Genomic DNA, 19,346 nt, shown 5'->3' on the forward strand with positions numbered 1-19,346 from the left:
ATCAGTTGTGAATGTCATAATGCTTAGTTTTTGAATTTAAATTATTTTGCATGCTACAGTATATCAGTAAAGATAGAGATTAAAGATGACAGCTTTGATGTAGTAAAAGGATATAACTCATACATACATATTTTAACGTAAAATAAATACATTTAAAAAGCCTTTTGGGGATGACAGTTAACTGGGAAAATCAGAGAAAGCTTCATAAAAAGAGGGCATTTAAACAGAATATTGAAGAATGTAAGTTCCTTTGAAAGCAGACACTCTGAGAACTAAATATTGTACCTTCCCCACTATAGGCACAGGCACTTAATAGGAAATTACTGTTTTCTGATGTGAGACAGGAAAATTCCCCATCCCCTGAAAATAATGTTTGTGTCTCATATCAAAAAGAAAGGAAGGTAACTTTTGATGAAGAATGTTTAAATGAATACTAATATTTATATGTTTCTATTGTAATTTTGTCTCATTGATGTGATACATGAATAGAATGAAGTTGCTTCATAGTACCTATACCTGTTTCTGAGAAAACATTAAGCAATGATGTTAGATTGAGAGGTTCACTTACCCAAAAAGGTAGTGATTTTTTAGAGCAAAGAAGGACTTTAGGAAGTGGTATTAACAACCATCACCAGAAAAGGCTGTTGTAGTTTGGGTTGGCAGCTGATAAAAATACAAATAATAATTAAAATATAGATAATGAAATTAAATCCACTATTTCTTGTGCTGTCAAATTGTTATGAGCTTTTAGAAACTTAGAAGTTGTATCCATAAAATAATTTACTGTGATATGTAGGTCTTTTTTTTATCAAAGTGGATTTGATCCTGTATGAAATGACACTTTGAATTGTGTCATTAAAGAAGTAAACAATAATGCTTTAGCAACAGATCAAACCTTACTTTAATTACTAATGTTTTTTCCATAATTAGACAATATTTATTATATAGTTTATTATAGTTCTCAGATTTGAAAGGGATTTAAGTGATTCTGATAACTTGATTTCTATGGGCATCTACTCATTTCTTCATCAGATTGTATTCCAGCTGAATCTAGTTTAATGCTAAGAACCCACTTCATAATTCTGTGTCATTGGGATTGATCATTGATATTTTGGGATCATTATGACTGATCACTGGTATTTGTAGTGCCAAACCTTGGCAATAATAAAGGTATAAAATAAATGGTCGTGTCTGTATAGACTTTGCAGCATACACTTAAATAATTTTTTTTAAATTAACAGGCTGTTTCTGTAATTGGTTTTAAAGTATAGGCATTATTATTATATTATACTTTTCAGTATTTTAACTTTGTCTATATAGTTCCTTAAAATTATTAATACTTATAAACCTAGTCATTACTGAAAAGCTACTAGTTCCAAAAAACTAAATATGTGTTAGTTCATTTGGGATTGTACTTACTTTTATTTATAAATATTAAATAGAAAATTCTGATTTTGTTTTAAAAACTTTGTTCTTCCTGAGTGTCACAGAATCACATAACTTTAGAGTTGAAAGAGACCACCAAGTCTAATATCAGAAATCACTAACCATTAATTAAATATACTATGTACCAGACACTGGGAGATTTACATTGAGAGTACTAATTAAAGCATCAAACAGTCTCTGCTGTGAAGGTATTTAGATTCTTTTGGGGGAGGTATATACATATGTGAGGATATTTAGAATAAATATATAAGGAGGATAGGGTAGTTGCACTAGGGGGAGGAATCAAGAAAAATTCTGTTGAAGGTAATTATTGAGGGGAAGAGGAAAGAATCCAGGATATTTGAAGGAAGAGAGAGATTTTATGCAATGAAAGAGAAAAAACATTTTAGGCAAGGGAGATGACCACTGCAGAGTTGTATTGCTATGTTTAAGGAACAGATAAAAGATCATTTTGGCTTGTTTTATGGAGTGTGGAAGGAGAAAATATATAATGAGACTAGAAAAGATGGATATAGGTGAGGTTGTAAAGGGCTTTAAAATAGTTGTTTATATTTTGCTCTTGAGATATTAGGAAACCACTAAAGTTGGTCAGATCCTGTATTTATTTAAGGCAGGTCACTTTACTAACGATTAGAAGAGACTTGAGGCAGGAAGTTTTGTAATTTTTAAGTGAGAGGTAATGATGTGGTAGTTGTATAAATAGATAGGCGTCAGATGTAGGCAAACTTATAGAGATAGAAATGTCAAGATTTAGCAACTCGGATATATGAGGTGAAAGATATAAAATAGTGTCCAGGTTTTGAACCTTAGAAACAAGAAATATAATGATGCCTTTGGAAAAAGTTGGGGGAAAATAAAGGTCCAGGCCATCATTTTCAAGAATATTCACAGTTAAGGATTTAATCTAGATGAACAGCCAACAAATAAGAATGGAATGGAGTGGTCATCCATGAAGAAAATCAGAAGAAAGTATGTCACAAAAAAATTCAGAGAGAAAAGGATATCCAGGATGAAAAGGGGTGGCCAATAGTGTTAAGTATAGCAAAGAGATAAAGAAGGATTGGGGCACAGGGTGTGGAGAGGAACTAGACTTGGCTTTTAAATTCACATCTAAGTTTTAGTGGGTTTTGTTTGGGAAAGATTTTTTGGCATGTTTTAAGAAAATAGGAAAAGAATCAATAGAAAGGGAGACATTAAAGATGAAGTATAGCGGTAGATAATTAATGGAGCCATCTATTAGAGAAGATAGAGCAAGGGATGGAATCAAGGGTTTATGTGGTGTGGTTGGTAATAGACAAGGGAATGAGGGACTCAGTAATTAAGGAAGACAAAATCTGAACTGGTTAACTGTAGAGTCCGGATTAGGAAGAGAGGAAAGTCAAATAAATGAGCATTTATTACTCACTTTGTTCCAGGTACTGTGCTAAGTGCTAGGAATACAAGTAAAAACAATTCCTGCCTTGAAGGCGAAACAGAGCACATAAAAGGAAACTGGAAAAGGGGGTTGGAGTAGGGAAGTGAGATGATGGAGAAAGAAGTCTAGAAAGTAAGGAGTGGAGGCTGTTATGGCTTGAACATAGCTGAACCGAATACTTAAATTGCAGTTTAGCAAGTGCAGTTCCCAGAGGGAACTAATCAGTGGAGCCAAAGAAGTAATGCAGTCTTCTAGGGTGAAACTTCTAGGTAGGGACTGTTGTTGTTTGCTCTTCATTCTCTAAGAGGACCATAATATCAGGAAGGAGATTATGTGACATACAAGGGAGTTGGTTTTAAATGAGGGAGTCTCTGCGAAGTCAACAGCCTCACTTTCTCCTCCAGAGCCATCTAAGTCCAGTGGTAGGATACAGATGAGGACAACTGGAGATGGCCCTGGATACAATGAGAGATATTGGTATTTTTGAACTAAGATCTTTCCCAGATCTATTTGTTTGCACATAGTCCAAAAGCGGGGGGGGGGGGGGGGTTGCTTAGGAGAGGAAGACCCTTAGGGTTTCTGGCCAAAACCAGGAACATTTGCTCATTCTGAGCCATCTGAGTCGAAATTATGCAATCAGTTCAAACAATGACCAAGTGAAACTTAGCCTGGGTTTGTTCAGTTCATTAAAACCAAAGTGATAAGGGTTTAAGGCGTGACTCATTAAGAAAACAATAAAGCCCAGAAACCCCCAAGATATCCTGATATTCAGGGATCAAAATTTATAGTTCTTTGAGCAGAGCATCCTCACTTGAGGTTATGACTCCCTATGTGAATGGAGGGAGAGGGGGGAAACAAAGAAGGAAGTAACGCCTTGGATCCCCAATGGGACAGCTACTATTACAAGTTGTTGTTTGTCCATGGCATTTAAATAGGTAACATCTTAATTTGCAAGCAAACTGAATTTAAATGAGGGAGGGAGCCTCACTCTTTCTTCCAGAAACATCTGGGTCCACTGGCAAGATACATATCAGGATGATTGGAAATAACCCTGGAAAAGCAGTAGGAGATATTGGCCTTTTTGAGCTAAAATCTTTCCCAGGTCTCAGTTTGTCTGATGTCTGTTCAATGGTTAAGGCTAGGGGAAATGAGACAAAGAATGGTGTCTTTTATCTAGTATCTTTTATCTAGTAATAAAAAATAAAGTCAATCCAGCAGGAGAAGAAAATCAGATTTTCTGGCCAAAGCAGAAAGAGTTAATCCAGAATGTAGGAGAAGAAATGACAGGGAACTAGTACTATCACTATAGTGCTATATTTAAGCAATGAGTTAACATAGTCTGTGTCAAGGTAGGACCTAAACAGGATTTCATAGCTTTAGGGAATCTCAAACTCTATCTAGTGCCAATTGACACCTCTGCAACTTGAGTCTTTCAAAGTTGGCTAGAGCACTGGTGTCAAACTCAATAGAAATAGATCCCTTACTGACCATATATTGACCTAGAAAACCACAGATTAGCATTATGTTGTATTTTTATTTGTTTTATTAAACATTTTCCAAATACATTAATCTGTTTGTTGCTACCATATACCATAAGTTTAACACCTTTAAGTTAGAGCACTGAGAGATTAACTATCTTGCCCAAGGTCACACAGCCAATATGTAGCCAAAGCAAGATTTGAAGCTAGGTCATATTGGCTGCAAATCCAGATTTCTATCCAGTGTGCCATGACTGCCTCTCGTTATCTCTGTCTGTACAGAGACGGTGTCTCTGTAGGACATAAAACATTAATAGAGTAGACTTAAAAAGAAGGGAGAGTGTTCAGGAGTGATAGAGACAGAAATTATCTAAGTGCATGGGAAAAGAGTGAACAAAGATACAGCATCATCTTGAGGAAGCCAGTATATGTAGTTAAAAAGCTGCCTGCCTTCACTTCTTTTCTCTTAACTCTTCTGATTTTTGCAGGCAGACTTCCAACCTCATATTTAACTGAAACTGTTCTCTTCAAATGATGCCTTATGTCATATATAAATGCCTCTTCTCAATGATGACCCTCTACTTTTTGCTTCACTGCTCTCTCTCTTGATTTTCCGGACTATTCTTTCCTAGTCGATTTTACTAGATCATTGTCCAAATCACCTACTAACTTTGGTTATTTCCCTAGAATTGTCCAGAATTTTCCCCTCTCTCTATACTTTCCTATCTCAATAGCTTTCATGGGTTCAGTTATACAGAAAACTTGCAAGTGTATTCAGCCTACTCTCTCTCCTGGATCTTTGTTCCACTTCAAAAGTTAACTATCATCAGTTTTAAAATGAACATTTCAAACTCAGCATCTCCAAAACAGTATCTTCAGCCCATCCCTATTCCAGACTTCTCTATTACTGCAGCACATGCTTAAAGTCATACACTCACAATTTTAATATTACCTTTGAATTCTCACTCACTACTCATATCCAATCAATTTCCCCATCTTTTCTCTGTGTCCATACTATTTTTCCCACTTTCTCCATTCATATAGATACTACTACCCTAATTCAGACCCTTATCACTTCTTATTCTGGATTGCTGCAATATTCTTATTTGATCTTTTTCAAGGAAATAAGACACTCCAAAGTGAATTTTTTTTAAGAGAATTTCTTAAGTGTTCTTTGTTACTCCCCCCCTTTTCGGGCAGTAAATGCAAGTGGCTCCCTGTTATTTCTAGGATCAAATATGATCTATTTTGTCTGCCATTTAAAACTCTTCATAACCTGACCCCTTCCTACTTTTCCAGTCTTTTTATATCTTATTTCCCTTCTTACATGCTCCAGTCATATTGGCTTATTTGCTATTCTCATTTATGACACTTCATTTTTTCTCTGTGCCTTTGTCTTTCATGCCTGGAAGGCACTTCCTTTTCACCTCTGCCTCCTGGGAATCCTTGATTTCTTTTAAATCTTATCTCTAGACCTATTTCACACATGAAGCCTTTCTTTATCTATCCTCTGCACTTCTTGATAAGGATGTAAATCCTTGATAAAATGTAAATTATTTTGAGGGACATGGTTTTTACTTTTGTATTCTCAGCACTCAGTACCCTTCTTTGTGTATAGTTAAGTGCTTAAGAAATGCTTGTTGGTTAATTTATTGACAATCAATGAGCAACATGTTGCCACAGCATTTTGTAGTGTGAGGATTACTAGAATTTGAATCAGTTGAGATCTGGATTCATATCCTTTCTTACTAGCTAAGTGACGTGGACAAATCACCAAGCTTCCCAAGCTCCAGTTTTCTCATCTGCAAAATAAGAGTATTATCACCTGTAGTAGTACTTATGTAGGGTTTTTTTGTTTTGTTTTGTTTTGTTTTTAAGATTAAATAGATGTAGACAATAAATAAATAGACAATAGATGTAGAGTTGGGTTCAGTTTTTATCATATAAATGTCATTATTACTATACCTTACTGGACATTGTGTGTATATGTGTGTGTTTGTATTCATGTGTATATGTATCCATAAAGGATTGAAAGCCACACTAATACTACACTTAGTGATATTTCATGTACAAAATTAGAGGTTAGTAAATTTATCAATTCAAAAAATTTGCTTAAAAAAATTTAGCAAAACACTTGTATGAATTTTGTTTGTACTTAGCATTATTAAGTGATAAAAGAATTCTTCCTTTTCATATATTAATCAATTTAGTTCCTAAGTCAGATTATTTTCTTTTTTTTGTTAGTTAACCACCATTTAATTCCAGATCTTAAAGTTGCTAATAAAAAGTCACCTATACTTTTTCGCTAAAAATGCAAAAAAAAATTTTTTTTGATGAGCTAGAAGAAATTGGGAACATGGATACAAGTCAGGTTTCTGAATCTTTTCTTCCATTTGTTTTGTAGACAGAAAATATTTAATTTTAATATTTAATATGTTATCAGAATTGGAATTTAAAATTGAAATAGAAAATGTTTTCTCTGAGCCTTACACAGCACTGCTCATGTGATAGAATAACTGTGGCTTCTTTTGATTTTCCCAAAATTATTCCCAAATCAAAGAAAAACCTACTTGAATATAAATTGGTAACAGTTACAAGACATCAAACGTGATTTCCCTAAGTCCTTGTTATAAAGTGATCACACAAGAGCTTATCCCATACCATAGTCTTTGGAATGACAATACAGAGGTGTTATATCTTACAGAAAGCAACTGAAAATAAGATCATGCCATTAATCAATACAAAAACCCCAAGATTTTCTAATTTTTGTTTTTCTTTTTTAATCTTATATTAGGCCTCAGTGTCTTGTTATGACAGGTTCTCCAAACTCACGTCCAGCTTTGCTTCATCTTGTTCATGCATTTACAAAAAATGTTGGTTTGATGGTCTGTGGTCATGTACATATGGTAAGTGTTCATTTTTTTTCCTGTGTTAGAAAATTTTCCCCATTGTTTACTGTGATATATATGACTTGTTAGAAGTGAAATGTCCTTATAAAATAAATATGTTTTATCATATTTCTTTAAAGTTTGTTACCTTAAATTATCTCTTCGTTTATTTCAGAATGTTTAGTGCTCTTCTTTTTGAAAGAGCTTCCTGTCTGTTATTTAGCTTCAAAATATTCAGTCCTTCTTAATGCTATTCTTTTCTGATTGCTGTCTTCTCCTCTCCTCTCTATATACAGATAGATAAGGATTCTCTTCTAATCCTTTCAAATATTTTTTCTTCTTAATTTTCATATTCTTTTCCAATGGAACACTTCAGTCTCACTTAAAGCCTACAAAGTGGAGAGGCTTTTCTTCCGCACCTTCACCTCCTCTTATAGAAGAGTGACTAGTTTATATAGTCAGTCAGTCAGTAAATATTTATTAAGTACCTACTCTGTGCCAGACACTGTATTAGTCCTGGGGATACTAATACAAAATTTAAAGGAAAGCCAGTCCCTGCCCTCAGGGTACTTACAGTCCTCTTAGAACATACAAAAATAAGTCAAAAAGGAGGAAGGGGGTTACTCAGAGCAGGGGCATGAAGAAATAATCTAAAAGCAGTGCAGTTGGGGAAGAGCATAATGGGAGAGAAGACTATGCTGCCCTCTCCTCTTTAAATGGAAATTTTAGAGCTTTCAGTTCTGCTCTCCAGTCTGATGTGAGTACCAAGATTAATTTAGTCTTGCAGACTAATGAAGAATTTCCTGGGGTCCAAATATGATATGATGGTCCAAAAACAAGTCATTCACTCCATGTTGATCACTGCAGAATTCTTCTTGTTTCCATTATTTATTAAAAAAAATAAGAACTCAGTCCTTTGTTATTCTTGTTAATCACTATCATTACCAACTCCTCATGGAACTGCTATGGCAAACCTGAGTTTCCTGATCCCTTTTCTTCCCACTACTGTATTGTGCCTCATATTTTTTGAACTATGTGACAATAGCAACCACCTTATTCACTGAGACAGTACTCCTGGATCTTTGAACTAAAGTGACAAATTGTTTCCCATTCCATATCTGAATTGGTAGACCCCATATCCCACAAGTTTCTGAAATAATTATTGCAAGTTGTATTATTTCCAAAGACTTGACAGATTATCAGAGTGTTGTGGTCTGTCCAAGGCCAAAGAAAGGAGTAAAGAGACATTAATTATTAAATATTGAAGAGACTAGACTAGACAGGAGCAGCAAAGAGCTGAGTACTAATTGAGGTGCTCAGCTTAGTTTGAGCTATTGTAGTTTCCTAAACTAGTTTAAAAGAGAATCAAATTAAAGAAATGTCAACAATTCATTTAACACAGTAATAAACTAATAAACCTGTTATTAGTATTTTGCAGGATGATGTTTTCTGAATATCTTTTTATAATAGCTTAGGTCTGACTTTGAATGAACAATCCCACTTCCCATTAATATAATTTACAATTAGAGTAACATTTAAATTATAGTTTTCATTCAATTTGAGACAGAAAGTAAAATATTCTGCTAAAAAAATTCTATAGAATCTCCATGCATTTTAAGAATTTTTTTTATTGTTGTTTGCCATAGATAATTGCTATGGAAGAACTATCAGTTTTGTATTTTATTTGGTTTTTATTTTTGTTTTTTTTTCAGTCAGTATAGGACTGATTTCTTGTTTGTTTCTGAAATTGTTTGGAGATTAAGGTAACCTGACTTGAGTAATAAAAGTTAATGAGAATTGCCACTGTGTATGAGGATAAACCCATACGAAAAGTTTAGGTCAGAATCTGAATTTTTTGGTAAAAATTTAATTTTGCTTATAAGCCATTCATTATCTCTTATTTCAAGATATACTATATATATATTTTTTTCTGCCTAGGTCAAGTAAGGGCACTCTTGTTTTACACGTGCTCTTTTTGTTAGAAAAGTTAGTTATAGGGGATGAGGTATGTAATACTGTCATACAGGGAATAACAGTAGCTTTTTTACTTCTGAATTCATTCTTCTGCTATTGTTCTTTGTCCCCAAGCTGCCCAAGGAGTATGTGAGTTTCATGTTCAGATACAGGTCTATTTTGCAAGAATTAATATTTGTGATTGGCAAGAAAAATTTATTTTTAGTTTCTTAATTTTATAATTTTTTATATATTTATATATTTTACACATTCATAATATATATTTATGTAATATATTACTATATATAATATATTATAAATATATATTTTATATATTTATAAATTTATGTTTGCAAAGCATTTTTTACCAAAAAAAACTTGTTTTGGTTTAGCTTTTGTAAATCCTTGATTTTCTTTTCAAAGTATTTTTATACCCCACAAACTTGTTTTGGTTTTCTGCATTTAATTTACTGTAATGTCCATATCTAGGCCGTACTTCTAAACTAAAATCTTTTAAAAGATATTTTAAAAGGGAAATATGTGTACACATACACTCACAGTGAAAAATAGCATTATTATATGTTATGACTAGGTATTATATAAGTCAAATGTTGGTGAAGAGTATAATCGCTATTCATATCAATGTCTGTTTACTATAAATTATCTACTAGCATCACAATACTTGAGAACAGTTACTTATTTGAAAATAATTATTTAGAAAGACAATTATTTTGTTTTAAAGGGTCCTCGCCGACAGGCCATGAAGGAGATATCTATTGATCAAGCAAAATATCAACGATGGCTTATTAAAAACAAGATGAAAGCTTTTTATGCCCCAGTACATGCTGATGATTTGAGAGATGGTGCACAGTACTTAATGCAGGTAAATTGTGTTATGACTTTTACAAAAGGAATTAAATAGCGACCACAGTGCCTTGTTCCAAGTGCAGCTTTGTTCCAAGTGTGGCTTTCTTATAGTTATAGCCATCTTATATTAGGTGATCAAGGTGATCTTTTAGAATTTGAAACAGAAATGTACCTTAAATATTGCCTAATCCAAAAATCTCATTCTTTTTTAAATGAAGAAATTGCAAAACAGGAGAGAGTTAATTAGGTACTTTCCCTGAGAATAACATAGCTGTCTAGTCACACAGTTGGGACAAAAATCCAAGTGCATGATTTCAAATTTTGGCTTTTCATTACAATATCCATTACTAAGTGACTCAGAAAGGAAGTCAGGATCACTCATTGAGAATGTTGTTAAGAGTTGAGTGAAACCTACCTACAATGACATAGTTCACCATATGTTAACAAAAGTTATTTCTCTTTTACATAACTTAGGATACCATCCAGTTTCATGTTGATCATTATTACTTCAAACTACATTTTATAAAATATTGCTTTTTCTGTTGACAAGAGCTTTATCCTAAACTATTAGAGCTCTCTATGCTTTCTTTTCCTATTGGTTGGCTGTGCCTGTCAGATCAGGCAGCCTGTATTCTAACATTAATTTTTAATTAATTAAATCTTGATGTTAATTGAAAATTTCTTGGTAGGTTCATTCCATATTGCTAAATTTAAATTCACCCTTTCAGTTTTGAAACATATCCTTGATTGTAGAGACATGACATTGAGCACTCAATCCAGTGGTAAAGGAGTTGGAATTACTTCTGCTTTTTTTTTTTTTTTTTTTTTTTTTTTGAAGAGTCAGTAGCATCATTTCAAAAACCTCTGCTTGCTACAGGAAGATATATAAAGACAAAAGAAAGGCATATATGTGTGCTTATCCAGATAGCCTTTGAAAAATCTAAATCCTTCCAAAATTCCCTTTTTCATATCTAAGAGAACGAGGAAAATTAATTTAATGTTTAATTATCCTTTTAGCTAACATGATAATTTTACATCATATTATTATCTAGAAGAATGGCTATTCATGAAATGAGTACCAGGAGTGAAAGACAGAAAATGTAATATGGTATAATATTTCAGATAGAAATTACAGGGACATGCTAAACTTTAGTAAAGGTTAAATAAAATTCATGCAACTGTGCTAACCAAGTCCACTAAAGATTTATCCCAACTGATTCTATACTCAAACATCCTTCTATTAATTAATTTTTTGGTCCAGTCAATGTAGCAGACTGCTACTTATACTTATTAGGAGAAAATGAAGAAAAAAATACAAGATACTGCTGTTTAATTAAAATATGCCTCAAAAAGCCTTCCTCAAGCATATGTTGGAACCATACAAAATTCCTTGACTAATACAACATGAAAATATCTTTTCTTCATTGATTCTTAAGTATTAATATTAAGGTAGACTTATACTTGTGTCATGGAGTAAATCCATTGGACCATCCAAAGGGAGAAGGTAAGGTTTTCCACATGTTTCAGTTTTTAGATGATGATGTTTTGTTTTAAATCAAGCCCTGAAATTACCAAGTTTCATCACTGAGAGCCCAGGCTAATAATGAAATCAGCCTAGCAACCTGCACAGGAAAGATTAAGTGGAAAAAGCAAGACTGCCCAGATTATGTCAAAAGCAATGCAGTGGATGGCCCACAAAGTCAATGCAGCTATTTTAAATAGGCAGGTATTTTAAAGTGCCAATTAGACATTGTTTTGCAACAGCCCTTTTAAAGAGGTCTGACAGATATCACGGCCACTTTCCAGAATACAAATAATTAAAAATCTATAATATTTCTTAAACATATGCTATGTACAAGACTATCTTTTTAATCATAATGATGTCTTACTAGAATAGCTTCTCTAGTTTGGATTATAGGATATATAACTTAAATAAAGTGCCCTACTTGCCATTTTGAAAACTCAAAGCACTGTATAGAAGGCTCTCATGTTTAATATTTCCTCTGTTCCATATGCCACCAGTATGATTAAGGGTAAAGATGATATCCCCATTTTACAGATAAGAAAACTGAAGATAAAGACTTGCTAAGATTATATAGATATCTATTGAAAAGACTCTGGAATAGACCCTAAATCATGTGTTTTTTAGCCCTTTGTTCTTTTCATTGTGATAAAGGGATTCAAAAGAACACACTTGCTAGAATATTTATTCAACTACATTTTGAAGGAAGTGAGAAATATGAAAGAGTATTGAGTAAGGAAGGTATGCAAATGCTAAGGAATAGAGAATGAGAAAATCATATTAATAGAGTAATATTATGGGAGCCACCTGCTAGTAGCTGCTGGGGAGATCTAATTCTGACCAGCAGAATAGATCCCTTCATGTGAGAGGATGATAATGATACAAGAGACTGAGAGACAGTTGCATTCTCCAACCTCTGTCCTCTTCTCTCTTGCCTCAGATTTCATTCCCAATTCACAAGCAACATCTGTGTCAGTAAAGGCTGATTTGCAATTCCTTCAAGTGTAATGATTCACAGCTGTGGGGGCTTTTGGAGAATCAACCTGCCCCTTAATGGTATAGTCCCCTTTAACCCTTTACAGGCTTTCTGGATTCCACACCTAGGTGTGGTCCTTAACAGTAGCAAACAGATTTAGTTGACTGTAACAAAGTTATTCTGGAGAATAATGGGAAATGGAATTAGTTTTACAAAAGGTGAAGGAATAGCAGGAGGTAATTACAGAGCATTAGAATAGATAAAAGAGTTTGGAAGTTTGAAATACTTAGTACTAGGGAATGCTCATCTTTTTTTGAATCAGACAGAATGATATTTTTTAAATGCAACAAAGAAAAATAACTTTAGCCCTTCTCTAAATTAATAGATAGAGAAGATTCAAGATTGCCAAATTAAAATCCAAGTGATTGTAATCTGAACTTTTGCAATTACTGTAGGACTAAAAAAGGAAGGATAAGAAATTGAGAGTACAAAAACAAAGTGATCATTTTGCAGATGAGATAGGAGTTAAAAGAGACAAAATAATAGATTTTTCATTTATATGAAATAAATGTTAAGATCTCTTTCCTTCAGTTTTATTTTGTATTTTAGGCTGCTGGTCTTGGTCGAATGAAACCAAATACTCTTGTTCTTGGTTTTAAGAAAGATTGGCTACAAACTGATATGAGGGATGTGGATACATATATTAATATTTTTCAGTGAGTACAAGATTTTTATTTTAATTATCTTATTTTTTAAAAGATTATGTTTGGAAACTGTCATTGTAATTTAAAGCATAGTATTGCTTCCTAAAAATTAGTATGGCATAGTAAACAAAGACTCAGCCTTTAGAGTCAGAAAGACTTAGGTTGAAATTCCTCTCCTGACAAATATTAGCTTGTGACTCTTATGTACCCTACACAGCTCTCTAACATGTTAAGGTACAGAACATATTCCAGTCTGCATTGGCAGAAGGCAAACTAAGAGTTCCATCTACCAGTGAGATCACAGGTCATCATCCTTTTACAAAATCACATGGAATGGATCATGTGTAGCCATTTGGTCCATTCTTCTTTCTGTCTTTTATACATTTGGTTTTTTAGCCATTCGCACCATTTTAAGGAGTTTACTACCAAAATACAACTTGATTTTTACGCTATTCTTAGCTTTGAGGAGTGCTCTTCATAATCTGACTCTAGATTGTACACATTCTATATTTCTGCCACATTGGCCCAAGTGTTTTTCTTGATTCATGGGATCACATTTCTTGCCTTTCCACAATTTGTTCTCCTTGCCCTTCTCTGTCTCTTAGAAGCTATAATTTTCTTCAAAATTGTGTCAAGTGTAATCCTCCTTCAAGAGGCCTTTCCTGGTTCCTGCAGTTGTTACTGTTTCCCCTTCATTATGTATTATTTTTCTAACATATTGTTTATATTTTTCTATGAGCATGTAGAATGTGTCGTGAAGACAAGAACTGACTCATTTTCCTGTCCCTAATTCTTGGCATAGTATATGGCACAAAATAAGAATTTGTTGGTTGATGTTAACATTTTTAACAAATGTTCATTATTTATATTATAAATTATGTAGTATAATATAATATGAATTATATTATATAATATAATTGAATAATATGAATATACATTCAATTCAACATTTCAATTTCGCTTTTGGCTTTTTAACTTGAAGGGTTAGTCTCTTCTCTTTTTCACTGCCTTTATAGGAGAAGGAATTTTTACCAGCATCTGTACAATACTTCACTGAGCATAAATATATTTCTAATCATTCATTGTCTTCCTTTTATCCAACTCCTTAATTAGTCTCCAGTACTAAGTTGTTTTTCATATCTAAGAGAACTGTTTGGGGAACTTAAAGGTTAAGCGACTTCTTGGAGGACACGTAGTTAGTATATGTCAGAGGCAAGCTCTGAACGAGGTCTTCCTGACTCTGAGGCTGGCTCTTTGGAGAGGGTTGATGAATTCAAGTCTGGCCCCAGATTTCTAACAAGGTATTTGACTTTGGAAAAATTAAGTGACTTGCTCAGACTTTCTCTGTCTACTTCAGGCTTCTGTAATGAAGTTAATAATAGCATCTAATTCACTGGGTTATTATGATAATCAAATAAAGTAATTTTTTTAAGTACTTAGTACAGTGCCTAGCATATAGTTGGTACTGTGTAAATGCTTATTCCCTTCCCTTCCCCTTTTCCCTCTTTGTCCACTGTGCTGCAATTACCACTCTAAAATTGAATTCTTATTGTAATAAAATCCTTAGACTTTAGAGATACAAATGGTATTTTTATCATTGCTGCCTTTTAGAGGAAAGGGCATCATAATAGAAATCTAAACTCGGGAGCAGTTGGTTAAGAAAATGGAATAAAATGTGGATTTTCGAATCATGATTCAAAATATAGTAATATACTTCTATATAGCAGAGTATATCTACAATTAGGGTTGGTGAAGAATATCTTTTTGAGTTTTGAAAATCAAATTTTTTAAAGTTCAGATATAAAATGAAGGGAAAGAATAGAAAAACCCTTTATTAAGCTCTTACAATGTGCCAGACAGTGCTGTGTTTTATAGTATTAGCTCTTTTAATCCCCACAACAACCTTGTGAGATATGTGTTACTTATATGTTAATCTTATTAATTGTGGAAACTGGCAGGCAGAGATTAAATGACTTCTCCAGGGTCACTAGTAGTGCCTGGGGTGGCATTTGAATCTAGGTCTTTCTGATTCTAGGCCCAGTACCTTATCTAATGTCCCAAAAGATTAGGAGAGGAATAAAATCACTAACATATCCACCAATCTAGATACCAGCTATTTCTATACCCAGAAACCCAAGAAAGGAGGTAGTTATAAAACTTCTAAAACTTGACACATGTTAAATTTTACCTCACTTTCACTGAAATTTAGAAAGGAAACTTGGAAGTCAAAAGCTGGCCTCCATGCTAGAAAGACCTGGGTTTGAGTACCATCTTCAACAACTTGTGTGACCCTGGTCCAATAATTTGATTTTTCAGTGCTCTAGCCAGCTCTTTATCAGTCATACAACAGATGATACAAATGTACAGAATAAATCAATCCCTATTAGTGAGAAAGCTTACATTCTAGCAACTCTTAAATTGGGGAGAGAAAGTACTGACTTGCACTAGTGCCAAAGAGAGAAGTATAATATCTGATCATAGGGTTATATAAAGTCGCTGAATTATTTAGTAAAAGGTTACATGATCAGATCTATCAATGTTTTTAGGATAATTACTTTGCCAATGAATGGAAGATAGATTAGCGTAGAAAAAAAATTTAAGGCAAAACGACCAAGTAGGAGAATATTATAATAGGAAGGAGGTGTTGGAGTGAAGACCAAAATCTGAGTAGTGACTGTGAATGGTAAGAAAGAAATGGATGTGAGCAATCATATGGATTTAACAATGACTAAGATTTAGTAACTGATTTAGATATGTAGAATAAGGAATCAAGGATGACTCCAAAATGATAACTCTCGATGACTGAAAGAATAGTGGTGCTCTCAGAAGAGTGGAGAGAGAGATTATACACACACTCACGTGAATCTGAATGTTTACTACAAAAGAGAATGTTGGAGAACATCCAGTCCAGATTTGTGATTTAACAGAAATCATACCACTATTTTATTTTCACAACTCTGTCCTATTTGCAGTGATGCCTTCGACATACAATATGGAGTAGTGATTATTCGCTTAAAGGAAGGCTTGGATATTTCTCATCTTCAAGGACAAGGTAAATCTTATGTGAAAAAGGTTTGTGGGGTTTTTTTTAAGTATAGATAATTTTTATAGCAGTTATAAATACTATTCAAAAACACTTGGTGAGAATTTTCTAAAAGAAAAGCAAACATATACACCCATAGACACATAAGAAATTTAAGTTAAAACAATGGAATTATAGATATTTAGAAATACTAGGTATTTCTTAATTAATAATTAAAATTATGCTGGATTTGGAATAAAGTTAGAAGAGATCTGTACTAAATCTCTACTGTGCTACTTCCTATTTGGCTTTGAACAAGGCATTTAACCTTTCTAGTCTTCAGTTTACTCTTTTGTTAAATGAGAGTAAAGTTAGACTCTTTAGGTTTCTTCTTGGCTTTAAATCTATGCTTCTATGGCATCAATGTTTTCTTAATTTGTCTTATAGGTTCTGAATAGTATAAATATTTGAAAGAATTGAAATACTTGGTCATTTTTGATTAATTTGAAAAGATTGTTAGCTATAATAGGTGTATTGAATCACTATATTTTTTCACTCAAGACCTAAAAGCCAATGAATTTGGAGCTTTGTTTTTGAGACTTAATCTTACACTTGAGCTGATGTCAACACAGTATTCTATAATGAAATCAAATAAATGTTAAATGCTTATTACATGTAGTACTTTGTAAGACCTGAGTGGTAATACAGAGTTTAAATAAGACAAGTTTCCATCTTTGCATAGTCTATCAAATATTTTATCACAAAGAAAATCTATAGGGATATACATTTTGAATTTTCCTACATATGTTAACTTGCTCATAAATTTATAACATGGGTTTATATTACCAGGGAATGCTATTAATTATTACAAAATAGATATTCAACCCAATTTTTAGATTATTAAAAAAGTATCAAAATTACATCTTTTAAAAATATTTATCATTTAAGTTAACCTGAAAAGTAAAACTTGTTTTGACCCCAAAAGTGAGATTCCTAATCAATCTAACTTTTTTTTTTTTTGGGGGGGGGGTAATTTTGTATATCTCAGAAGAGTTACTCTCATCTCAGGAAAAATCTCCAGGTTCAAAGGATGTTGTATTAAGTGTAGAATATAGCAGAAAGACTGATTCTGACACTTCTAAACCATCTGATGAGAAAAGTCCTGTTATGCATAAAGGTAATTTCTCAAAAACATTTGCTATTAATACTAATTGTAGATGATCTTCATTTCTGCTTAAATTTTTAATTTCTCTAGAGAAATGTGTTCATAATAATTTGACATATGACCAATATGCGGCCTTTACCTAATATCGTGCTATTTCTTAAATTAGTTCATTTTCCATGTCTAGTACAGACTTGCATTTTGTACTTTCAATTTCAGATATAACTTGCCCTTAAGAATTATTCTGGTATCTAGGAACCATCCCACAAAGCTGCAAATACTTAAAGCTAATATAGTAGTATTCAATTTCAGTTAAATTGGAAGAAGGTTCAAAAGTTGAACTCTGAACTTAAGAATTATATGTCTTTGGATGTTGATTATAACTCTGCTACTTTGTGTCTTTAGGAAAGTCACTGAACCCCCTGAATATTTAATTTTCCAAGTTGAAATTATGGTGGTTAGGGTATTATGGTCCTCTTTAAGCACTAAGTATTATCTGATTATTTCTGTATATATAGCATTAGTTATTAAGTGACATGCTATTTATATTTTATCACATTAAGTTTTTTTTTTAACATTGTTTTTATGTGTGGAATGAGAAATGCTAAAATGTCTTTATAGAAACTTCAAAAATGAATATTACATTATATCTAGAGAGGATATTAGTATAGCAAACAAAATGCAGCACTAGATTTAGGAAGCCTTCTTGTGAAGACTGTAAACCAGTTGTAAACCCTAGGCAGGTCATTTAACTCCTCAGTGTATCCTAAAAACTATAGGCATATCCTAAAAAACTATAAATTTGCTTATATGAATCTGCCATCAGTTAATAAAGGCTCTACATCAATTGTTCCCTAACTGATAATAGGTTGCACTGCAACAACAAAAAGTAAAATTAAGTAATAAATTGTCTCCCCTAAAAGAATAATAGCTCCCCCAGTATCCTTTGCCAAAGAAGCAGCTCTGTAACCTTTAGCACTGATTTGATATAATTAACTACCAAGTATTACTCTATAATATGTATATGTGTTTACACATATATATCTGTTTTCTTTTCTTAGTCATAAGAACTTAAAGATGGGTAAGGATTTTTACAGTTTCTTTCTATATTACAGGAAAGTTTTAGAAAACTGATTCCACAAATTTATGCTTTCTGTTTTCATTTTCAAGGATGAAAAAGTAATGAATGACTTCCAAATCTGACTCTCCACCCTGACTCTTCCACCTCTACTCAATCTAGTATCTCCATCTGTCATGCTGCCAGCTTATCTAAGCTAAACATGAGAGTACTTTGTATTTCATCCATCTGTATCATATATATTCCCTTACTTTTCATCCCTATTAATAATCACTTTCCTTCCAAATCCCAAACCTTAATATTATTTCATATCTACTCTCCACGTTTTCTACAAAGCTGATATTTCTGCACTTGTGAAATTTTATCTCTTATCCTCCAATTTCTTAATAATTCTGTTGCAGTTTTAATGTTAGCTTTTTTTTCTCTTCATGCTAATTAATTTTTTTCTCATTTCAAAAAATTGTTAAATATCCCTCGTAATTTTGACTATCATTCTTCCTTTGGATTCTTTGCTAAAACATTCTATTTACTTTTTGGTTAATTTGTTTCTTCTCCTTATATTTCATTAAGAAATTTTTACTTTGTCTTCTCTGCTGGACTTTAGTGACATTTTCTCTTGCCGAAATATATGTATTTTTATCTTTGATAGAAAATAAGTTTCCCTAAATTCCATTCAATATTGGCTTTTTTCTTGTGCATAAAATATCTTTTCCGGTCATTCTGCAAAATCCATTAGCAATTGGCATTTGTTTTTCAATTTTTAGAATCTAGCAACTTCATGTTTATTAGGTATGCCTCAATTCTAATCATTATAAAACATCAAATTTCCTTTGATT

The 19,346-nt window shown here is 32.8% G+C and overlaps 1 protein-coding gene across 2 annotated transcripts in view; it reads left to right on the top strand.

The window, feature by feature from the left end:
• Nucleotides 1-19,346, top strand: part of SLC12A2 (solute carrier family 12 member 2) — a 111,530-nt gene that overhangs the window by 77,661 nt on the left and 14,523 nt on the right. For both annotated transcript variants that reach the window (XM_031939374.1, XM_023498542.2), the window contains exons 16-20: nucleotides 7,133-7,244; nucleotides 9,922-10,062; nucleotides 13,154-13,260; nucleotides 16,221-16,300; nucleotides 17,319-17,447. In XM_031939374.1, coding sequence (XP_031795234.1) covers nucleotides 7,133-7,244; nucleotides 9,922-10,062; nucleotides 13,154-13,260; nucleotides 16,221-16,300; nucleotides 17,319-17,447 — 569 coding nt within the window. The remainder of the gene's footprint in view (nucleotides 1-7,132; nucleotides 7,245-9,921; nucleotides 10,063-13,153; nucleotides 13,261-16,220; nucleotides 16,301-17,318; nucleotides 17,448-19,346) is intronic.

Source organism: Sarcophilus harrisii, chromosome 1 (genome assembly GCF_902635505.1).
Source record: "Sarcophilus harrisii chromosome 1, mSarHar1.11, whole genome shotgun sequence".
Lineage (NCBI taxonomy): Eukaryota > Metazoa > Chordata > Mammalia > Dasyuromorphia > Dasyuridae > Sarcophilus > Sarcophilus harrisii.